This window comes from Podarcis gaigeae (genome assembly GCF_964106915.1).
Source record: "Podarcis gaigeae genome assembly, chromosome: 9".
NCBI classification, from domain to species: domain Eukaryota; kingdom Metazoa; phylum Chordata; class Lepidosauria; order Squamata; family Lacertidae; genus Podarcis; species Podarcis gaigeae.
This window is the reverse complement of record NC_139685.1, coordinates 50,973,979-50,984,824: the sequence shown is the minus strand read 5'-3', so window position 1 is coordinate 50,984,824 and position 10,846 is coordinate 50,973,979. Positions and strand designations below refer to the sequence as shown.

At 40.4% G+C, this 10,846-nt stretch overlaps 1 protein-coding gene across 1 annotated transcript; it reads right to left on the bottom strand.

The window, feature by feature from the left end:
* Positions 1-4,690: 4,690 nt before the first annotated feature.
* On the bottom strand, positions 4,691-9,563 carry LOC310853086 (uncharacterized protein; the record flags this gene model as incomplete). Its single annotated transcript, XM_083757250.1, has 6 exons — positions 4,691-4,782; positions 4,884-4,961; positions 6,433-6,573; positions 8,422-8,457; positions 8,579-8,669; positions 9,463-9,563. The coding sequence occupies 6 exons, from the start codon at positions 9,561-9,563 to the stop codon at positions 4,747-4,749; spliced, it is 483 nt and encodes a 160-aa protein (XP_083613376.1). The 3' UTR covers positions 4,691-4,746.
* Between the last annotated feature and the right edge of the window lie 1,283 nt (positions 9,564-10,846).

Sequence of the window (10,846 nt, the reverse complement as noted above, 5' to 3'; positions counted from 1 at the left end):
TAACAAAAATATACTAGATGCATTACACCTAGAATTAAGACACCAGACATTTCCCTCCTTCCTGCCCTCAAAAAAAATTGAAGCTCATGTTAATGGAGTGATTTATAAATAGAGAGATGTAAAGTTGAAACAAACCAAATATGGGCTGATCAATCCCTTCATCCCAGTGTCTTTCAGGTTCTTTTTTTCCATATGCCATTGTCCCTGCTTTTGCACTATCAGAAATAACCTGCTTCCCTGTGGCCCTTCATTTTCATGCCACCTTACCAGTTTTGTTGTTGTTTAGTCGTTTAGCCGTGTCCGACTCTTCGTGACCACATGGACCAGAGAACGCCAGGCACCTCTGTCCTCCACTGCCTCCCACAGTTTGGTCAAAACCTTACCAGTACACAGCCTAAATTCAGTCTGAAAACAGAACTAGCAGGTCTCTGGTTTTTAATTAGGTTGTTGTTACAGAGTGCTCCTGAGGAATAAAACTAACGCTTGCTTTGGACCAAACTGCACAGCAGATTCAGCACAGCTTCTCATTAGTGCTCATTAATGTGTACTCATTAGTACAGTGCTTATGTTTATAGTAATCTTTGTCTATGACTGTATCTAGACAGGGATATTATCTCTCAAATGAGTCACTGAGATGCAATTTTTCTTACTATATATGTTTTTGTTATAGGATTGGGGAGGTTGGTTTGGATTACACATTTGGGTCCCCCCATGCCTGCAAGGCTGAATGAACATAACCAAACTGTTTAACATAAGTCTCAGGGTCCGCTACATGCCGCCCCACCCCCCATAGTGGCTGAAGAAGCACATGGTATAGCATCCTATTCTGAATTGTTCACATTGACTCTGTTTTTATCCAGTCAATTTAGCTTAAGCTTTTCAAAAGTATTTACATCCCATGGGGAAAGTCTACTACCAAAGTTTAAAATAGATCTTATGAAAAGGAGAGTACTGTAGCTAACAAGATATCTCATTCTGAATATTCATTTGAGTACATTTTTTGTGGGTAACTTTCATTAGATATTTGATGCTTTAATTTTTAACATGTTGCCAATACAAATTGTATCATCCCTGAGTGATGAAAAGAGTGAACTTGCACCAGACCGAAACTTCCTTCCAAAATGATGCTGATGATTTATAACACAGTAAGCAATAGTAGATGCAGGCCTCATACACAAGGGGAGATGCGTCCCTTTGGGCAGAAATGGGCCGCTATCTCCCTCATCCTTTGGTGATGAGTTTAAATTCTTACTGTTAAGTTTTGGGTGGACATATCAGACGACACAGCGATTCTTCAGACAGCTCTTGTTTATTCACAGGCCAGAACAGAACTGAACTGAAGGGTTCAGCCAACCTGCTAATATAGAGCTCATTTACAAAACAACAGTAACAACTTTCTGTAACTATCGAATCACTGAATGTCACTCTCAATTCCTTATTTGCATATGTGGACCTGAGTGAAAACTATCTACAGTATCCCCCTGCTGGCCCAGGGTGAGAACTTCAGTACATAACATTTACATAGTGCCTTCTTTCAGTCTCTCCCAGGCTAGGCTATACAGGAGCTCTGGAGATGTCCTGCTGCATCCAAAGTGATGGGAATGTCTCTTTGACCAGCCTGTTAATAGTGGTCATAAACCAAACAACCATGGAAGCGGAGTTTTTATCTCCTGCATAGAGTTTTCAAAAGCAGCATGAGATAGTAGTCCTCCTTTGATCAGAGCAAGAAGCTAGGTTAATAACGCCAAACATCCCTTAGGGCAAATCCATCTATGAGGAGCCACATCAGCAGTAATGTAGTGGATTTATGGGGGGACAGGACACATCTCCGGGACATTTTTCACAGTAGGACTGATGCCTCCCAGAGTGTCTGGCAGCATATTGACTGACCTTCCTTGCTCTGGGATGTGAATGAGGGGATAATGAATGTGCTGCCAGACTTGAAGGGGGTGTGTGGGATTCTAGAAAAGAGTCTGTTCAATTCCATCCTCATGGTGATCTGCCACTCTCCATCTGCCTGGTTGGTCTCGTCAGTCTGTCCACAGCCTTTTACCAGAGTGGTGGCTGTGGCCCTGGACCTGCACCAGGTAGCTCAGCCCAACTTGGTTTGTATTTCTGATTACAGTAAAAGTAAAATGTTGCACTTCAGCTGCCTGCTGGTCTCTTCTATTGAAGCTTAGTGTATGTTACAAATTGAACCTATGTTGTCAGAAGTAAGCATCCTTGAGTTGAATGGGAATTATTCCCAGGTAACGCTATTGAATAATGGCTAATGCACGAGATTAAATCCAGTGTAGTCTAAGCAGATGGGCAAATAAGTAATATAAATTGAGCTGCTATTAGAATAACCATTAAGCTTTGGGGGGGTGGGTTTTCTCACTTTTAGCATTTGCATAATCACTAGGAAGGTATTATTTTGTTTTATCAGTGGCAAAGGGTAGTTTATATACTGCATTTATATTTTACTTTGCTTTTGGATGAAGCACAAATAACTGACTGTTTGGGGACATAATATAACCTAATTGTTCTAACCAATTTTAGTATTGTTTATTTTTTTATTATTATACCTGCTCTGGCACCTTCATGGCAAGGGGGGGGGGGAGAATATATATTTTCATGAATAACACCAGATAAAGTTGTAAGGTTAAATAACATGGCAAATCTGAAATGTTGATTGTTTCCTTGCAAGTAATGAGAATCCTTGTAAGTGATAAGAAACAAAGCATATCATTTGAACAACATTTTAATATTCTGAAATTTTTAAATAAATTTTATCAATTGGCATATAAATAAACAACATAGTTGCAGTATTTCACACAGTTTGTGTAATAAATAATTATTAAATAAGGACACAATGTATAATTTTGTGGACACAAGAATGCAGGAAAGTCTCCAAGCCGTGTTAGAATACATATTGAAATGTCTGCTGACAACAATTATGACTGGTACCATAAACAGATTCTTAATTCTCCGTAGGAGAAAATTAATTCTCCACCATTCAGCACAGTGTAAATCTTCACTCAGAAAATTTAAGGAAAATGATAACGCTGCAAATTTCCGGGAACTCCCACCTGCCACAATCTGTTCTGTAGTAAGTGAGAACTATTCATACACTAAAGGGAATTGAGCTTGATCAAGTCCATACTGGCTTTCTTCGAAGCAAACAGTTTCTTACGTTTGATTAATTTAATTGTTAGAACATAGCAATAAATAGGAACGCAGGAAGAGCTCTGCTGGAACCAACTTAAAGATTCATTTAGACTGACATCCTGGTCTCACAGTGACTAACCAGATGCAAAACATGGATACAATGGCACTTCTTTCACCTGAGAACATACCCTGGCTTTGTTGTTAACTTTTGGCCAATAAGATGGAGGAAGAGTAACATTAATTAAAAATTAAAGTCTCTGCAATAACACTAAAAGGTATTTTCATGTAATCAAAATAGCTTAATGAAGGGCTGCCATATGTCCTGGAACTAGGCTACAAAATGGCGTCTGGGTGGATTTATGCTGTGCAAGTAGGGTGATTGGGGGGAGGCTTTAAAAATGTTCCCCCAAAAACTTTGTCCAGATTTTCTCTTTGGGGCATATTCACATTTGTATATGCCCTGTATGTCTGGACAACATAACAGGTTCATATTGCTTGTAGGGTTCAAATGAAGATGCATTTTAGGAACTAGCAGGCTGTTTTAAATTACTGTGCACTGCAGTGGTCGGTGGGTTTTCTGAATCAATGATTCCCATAAAAAGGTAAAGGTAAAGGTACCCCTGCCCATACGGGCCAGTCGTGTCCGACTCTAGGGTTGTGCATTCATCTCACTTAAGAGGCCGGGAGCCAGCGCTGTCCGGAGACACTTCCGGGTCATGTGGCCAGCGTGACGAAGCTGCTCTGGCGAGCCAGCACCAGCACAGCACACGGAAACGCTGTTTACCTTCCCGCTATAAAGCGGTACCTATTTATCTACTTGCACTTAGGGGTGCTTTCAAACTGCTAGGTGGGCAGGAGCTGGGACCGAAAGACGGGAGCTCACCCGCTGTGGGGATTCGAACCACCGACCATACGATCGGCAAGTCCTAGGCACAACTCCTTACTTTGGGAATACAAATATGAACAACACCTTGTAGCAGCTCTGCATATTTTCTAATAGTTTAGTTTCAGTTCAAGACCTTTCCCCAGAACATTATGCAGCCTGGAGGTAGCTTATTGGTCACAGTACTGAAACAGTCCCCTTTTAAAATGGTGTATTACATCTTACTTCATAGAATTTCAGTCATACCTCGGGTTACAGGCACTTCAGGTTGCTTTTTTTTGGGGGGGGGGTTATGGACCTGCCGAAACCCGGAAGTACCGGAACGGGTTACTTCCGGGTTTCGGCGGTTGTGCATGCGCAGAAGCGCTAAATTGTGCTTTGCTCATGCGCAGAAGTGCTGGATTGCAACCCACGCATGTGCAGACACACCACTGTGGGTTGCGAATGCTGTGGGTTGCAAATGTGCATCCCGCATGGATCACGTTCACAACCCAAGCTTCCACTGTATGAATTAATTAATTGGGGTTTTTTAGAGTATACTTTTTGTTCTCTGTCCTTTTCGCTGGCACTTTGGAAATGTCCAAGTGAACCCACATGCCCACACTGAATAGTTCAATATACCCCACCCACCCACCCAAAAGAAGAATGTGTCTGGCAGACAATATTTACATTTATATTACTGACATAGCGGGTGTTGTGAAACAGCAGGTGTCCTATTGATTTCTGTTTTCCATGTGAAGCTGATACATCTGTAAAAATAGACATTACAAAAATGTTAAACACTAGTAGACAAGTTGAAAAAGCAAATGCCAAAACCAAGATAATGATGATTGTGATTACATTTTATTACCTGCTGTAGCAGTGCTATAAAGTCATCCAGAAATGTTCTTAGGCTCTGTTTCTTATATCTGGTACATGAAGGGCACGTCTGTCAGATGAAGAAAAAGTCTTAATTATTTTTCATGTCTTTTAAAGCATGTACACAATAAAATTAATTAGCTGTCTCCATTTTTTTTTAAAAGAAGCAAAGGTGAGAAAGTAAGAAGGTGCTGTCCCCTATCTTAAGTGTTACCTATTCACTTTTGTAATGTTTGTGCCACCTGATACCCTTGGTCGCAATGCTTAGTCTCTAGAAAACTTGTTGGTGATCATCTTTTATTTCATATATCCCAGGGCTGAACACAAACACTTTCTTTGAGATGTGGTATTTTAGCCTCATCACCTGGAGCCATTTTCAAATGGTAAAATGAAGCAGGAATCTCTGGGTTCAGCCTTCTCCTTAAGAACAGGTGTATGACTTGAGGTCTCACAGGTCTAACACAGCATCTCAAAATTCTAAGTTTCTGTCATTGAAACTCTACGGTATATAATCCCATAGGTCTGAATGCAAAACTGGGTGGCAGAAAAGCCAGCCCAGTCTTCACACTGATTATTCCAGTTTATTCGGACAATCCTACATAAGCAATGAGTTTTTGGCAGAAGGTTGCCAAAGGGACAAAGTGTGACTTCAACCCCAGCATACATTTTCCATGAATTTCAGGAAATTGTAACTTGCAGTCTTGCCACATCAGAATATCGTTTTGCCATTTAAGAACCAAAAGGAATCCTTACAAGAATTCTAAGTAGGTTAGTATCATCCATTTGCTTAAGATTTGGAGATAGTGACATGTCTAAGGCCACACTGACCAGGATCCTAGGGAGCTGTAGCCCCACTGTAGCCCCTCATGCCACCACAGAAGTCATTATAGAAGACCAGAATTCAACACTGCACAAGGGAATACTGCTAGAAAAGGAGAGTGATTTCTCCAAAAGCCAACAGGAGTGTGTGGGTCTGGCCAATGTTTGTCATAATAATAACAACTGATCTGCTACTTGAAACAGGAACTTGAAGCTTATATTCTTACTCCTGATCATGTTACACCATAGTTTAATTCACTCACTGTTTATCCAAGTTTTACTTCTCAGCTGGGGGTGATACATACCTAGCTTCTAAAAGCAATTCTGCTCTCAATACTATTGTCCCTGAGGACACAGCAGGGAGAATAGAAGTTGGAAATAAAGTGTCCTATTTAATCATTAGAAGTTGTCTAATGGCTTATTCACAGTGCCATGTGATGATTCAAGCTGTGATGCTATATAGTTTATGTGTTGACTCTTATTGTATCAGCTTCCATTGAGCTTTCTAAGCCTGTTAATCCACTACCCATCTGTTGAGGCAGACATGTGAAACATAATTATTTATAAAGTTAATCTTGAATGATACAGGCACAAATCTTTATGTCTGGTAAACCTGCTAGCACCCTTTATTGTTGCAGAACCTAATGGAACATACCAAAACATCAGACAAATTATTGGGTCAGTCCATTTACTGTAAAATAAAATGTTATCATTAGCCATACCGAGTCAGATGCACCGGGAATAGGAGGAGGACGGAAATATTTGATGCGAGTGAGGATCACACCTGTTTTGCGATCCTGTAGTGGCCTTAATAATAAGGTTTCATTTTTGAAGCAGTCTAAGGCAGAGAGGAGGCAAGTGCCCTGGAAGGAAAAACATATATATCATTATATTGATGCAAGATATTCTTAGACTTTTGGTCATATTTGAACAGTCAAATTTGTCTTCCCACATGAAGTGTTTTAGGTCCGTACTCATTTTACCACTTTATGTTGCCATTCTGACAGCTTTGCAAATACAACTGGCATTTTTCCCATTTCAGTTTTGCATGTGCCCTTCACACATACAGTGCAAAACCAGTCCAGTTTCCAACAGCAGCCAACCCATTACTTTCAGGAAACCTGCGAGTCAGGTGTGAAAGCAATAGCCATCTCCCACTCCTGCTCCCCAAACGCTGCTTACTCAAGCTTGTAATCTGCCTTGAGCTTCCCAAATTTACAACAATGGGACCTTTTCTCCCACAGTAAACTAAGACCGCTATGCCCAGAAAACTACTAGTACAGAATGGTAGGTAAGGGCATTAAAAGACTGTTGTGTGTGTGAAACCGCTAACTTCCTGAGCCTCGCAGACTGTATTGCTTGAAAAGTTATGATTAAGCAGTTAGTCACTAACTGTAGATACATTGCTTCTGGGATACTGGCAGGGTTTTCTAAGAGGGAAACTAGTTCTGTTTGTTTTAACACATACTGAGCTATTTAAAGAATGCTAATTTGATGGGAACTATAATCATATCTTACAGTTAACAAATGTAGCAAAGAAGTGGAAGCCCTTCCTTGCTCAAGTTATGAGCAAAACCAGAGTAGCATTCTGAAGCGTAACAGAATGTAGTAAACAGAAGGAAGTTGGGTGAGTTTTTTCTGCTACTTTTAAAATGTAAGTTTTCAGTTATATTGTTCTGTAAAAGAAGCAATTTCTATGTGGTCTGATTTATTTATTTTTTAAGTCAAGGCAAACAAGAATGTTCAATTTTCATACTTCAGCTTTCAGAAATATATACCTTTTTTATAATGCATACTGATGTCAAGTGTATTGCAACTAGTTCATGGAGCAATGTTATTTGCCCTTCTAACTATTTTCAGGAAACAATTTTATTTACGCACATTTAACTCCAAGATCCCTTGCTGAGTAAAAACAATCTTCTTCTTTCTCAATTATTTTAAATGCAAAATGCCAATTTAAAAGTGAAATCTCTCTTTCTCTTTTAATGTTACCCTAGATCATGCTTAGAATTACAGATATGGAAAAGTCACCTTTCTTGTGTTAGTCCTCCTTCATCAAAACAATATTCAAAATGACTCTGGTGATATCTTTACGTTGACCAACTAGGTTTGTAGAATAGCCAGCTGATGGTGGCCTTGGAGAACCTGATATTATAGCTAGGTGGATATTATGACCCAGTTTTAAGCAGGGACACCGTGGAAGCCTCGCCTAATAGGCTTTGAGCTTCTGAAAGAATAGTGCTGTACAAGTGTAATAAACAACAAACTTTTGACCTGCCATTACAAAACACTTGCTGCTCTGCCTGCAGAGCTGGTGCAATAAAAGGTATAATCAGCTGCCTTTGTTTGGGACTAAAATGTCATCAGTCCTTTCTACCACACACCCTGTTAACAAATCAGTAATCCGTTTGGATTGAGAGAGCTGTATGTTCTAGCCTTTGACCAATGTATATTTATTACTTAATTAGAACAAAATAAGAAACTAATCCTGCAAGACGATGAGTGCTTTTTTCTCCTGAGATCTGGTTAATCCTAAATCACTGCTTCTACCAGGGCCATTTCACTTGCATAAGAAAAACCCAACAATGGATGACCAGTACCCATGATATAGGGATTCAGCACTATGCAATACATATGGCATCAACAGCTACAATTTGAAAACAATGTTTATAATGTTTAACAATAGAAAGCAAATGTTGAGTCAGTCTTACCAGGATATTTCTTGGTGAATGTAGTTCAACAGTATCCTAGATAAATATAAAAACAAGCACATTTTATATTTCATACTTTCATTTAAAACTTTGTTAATCCCCCCCAATAAATAGAAAATTTACATTTCACTTGCATTGCTATTGAAACCATACTTACATTTTGTATCCTACGCTGCAAGTATTTTAAGTTCTCAATGAGTTCATTAAAGGCCGTAGTGGGTCTCTTGACTGTAGCAGCCTGAATTAGACTGGCAGAAAAGGCACAGAGCAGATAGTAAATGAGCACCCTTGACATATCTGCAGGAATTTAATTTTAAATCATAAGGAGAATAAGTGCTCTCTGAAGAGTTAGGTTAATTTAGCTGTTCTCAGGTACATTATACCTACCTATTTATTAAGACTTTCTGGCGAGATAAGAAAAACCACACATTTCACTTTGGAAAGCTTTATTTCATGGATTAATGAGTAACCCCTTTTTCTTTTCCACTGGCTTGATGCATATAGGTGAGAGAGTTTGTGCGTAGGAGCATGGATTCATGAGTTAAAATATGTCCCATTCGCATATTGGGCAGGGAAAAAGAGTGAAAGGGTGAATTCCCATTTTCAGTATGAGTCATGTGCCTCAATATGATGTATACGTAATAAATGAAGATGATGTATGTGCATGGCGGATTCTTACCTGTCATAATTTGGCAGACCCAATTTCACACCAGCAAATCAAATCTTAACCCAACTTCTTCCCCCAACAGAAGTTGGGGTGAAATTTTAGTTGCTAGTTTTGAACCCTTAAAACAGAAGGGGAATAAGCATTGTGGATGGAGATGTGCTTTTTTTCAGAAATTCTTCAGCTCATGTACGTCAATTGGTCATCCGAATTATTAAGAGTTTGTTCAAACGCTCCAAGATCTGAATAAGTCCTTTCCTGGGCTGTTTCAGACTTCACATGGCAAATTGCTGGTCTAGAAGTATCCTGTGTCGTGATTCCACTTATCATGAAAAACATACACGTTAGAGAGATGTGTCGTAGGTTTTTCCTCTCACCATTCCCCCAAGGACATCAGAATGGCCAATATGGTCCTCTCATTTGATCCTTCCAGCAATACTTTGATGTACCTTAGATTGAGAGATGGTGACTGGCCCATGGTCACCCAGTCAGTGAAGGGATTTGAACTTGTGTCTCACCCATCTCAAACCAGCACTCTAACCACTACACCAGGGGGAACTGACATGGCACCCTCCAGATGTTGTTGGAGTGCAACTCCTATCAGCCACTGCCAGCATGGCTAATGGTCAGGGATGATGAGAGTAGCAGTCTGACAAAATCTGGAAGACGCTGCATTGGCTACACCAGTGTTACCATCATAGGATGGTACCACATAGAATTAATGCTTGAACTGCCCCTTGGAATTTGGGTGACCGCTTGTCTATCTGTATCATTATTCTCCCATTCACTGCTGACTGTTCAACTGTGGTAGCCTAAGAAGCACATGGTGGAAATTCTGGAAGGGTTCAGAGCCACATTAATAGCAAAACCTATTAATTACCCCAGAGGTAATTCCCACTGTTTTCCATGGAGTTTATTCTCTAGTAAATGTATTTAGGATTGCCATCTGAATGAGCTCTGGAACCTTGAAATACCAAGACCACATACCAGCATTCAACACTCCTGTTGATCTAGGTGCATTTTGTGACAGGGAATTTCATTAATGTGAGCAGTTTCTGAGCTCTGGACGCAGTACTGAGCCTAAGATTTCAGATTAAAACTGCCACTGCTGAAAGAAAAGGAGGACCACTCTCTGAAGACTGGAGAAGGGACCCTCATAAGAATATTGGGGGGGGGGGGGCAAGGGAAGTATGGCTGTTTTTTGCAGTCTTAAGATGAGGACTAGGCCAAGTGAAAAATGAATGTAAATTCATTCATTTTCAGCTTTTCTCTTCTTCTTCTAGGAGGTGAAGATACACTACAACATTGGGAGGACTTTAAAGTTGTGCTATGGCAGTTGAACATTCTGTCAGCTCATGCTCTTCAGCTCCCCAGGGAATGGTTCCCCCTCTCCTACCCCCCCCCATGCTGTTCTGATTCTTCTCCCAGCTCCCCCTGCCCCCCAAGCCAGTTTTTGGGGTGGGGGCAGAGAGAGGAGAAGTATAAGACCTTGCATAGGGCTTCCACTGATGGAACTCATTAGGTGAATCCCACCCACTGTTTTCTACAGGTTCTCCTTGTGTAATTCCATTATTAATACTGGGTTGGATCCTAAAGGCTGCATCTGCAAATGGAAAGCACTCCTGTTCACATAAGGGGATAGAGGATGACACTTGATAAATTCGTTTTCTCAGCCTCCTGCACCACAACCAAAGGACTGCTTTTTTGCGGATGTGTGGAGTTGGCAGTGGGAAGGAGAAAGCTGGAGAACCCCAATCCATA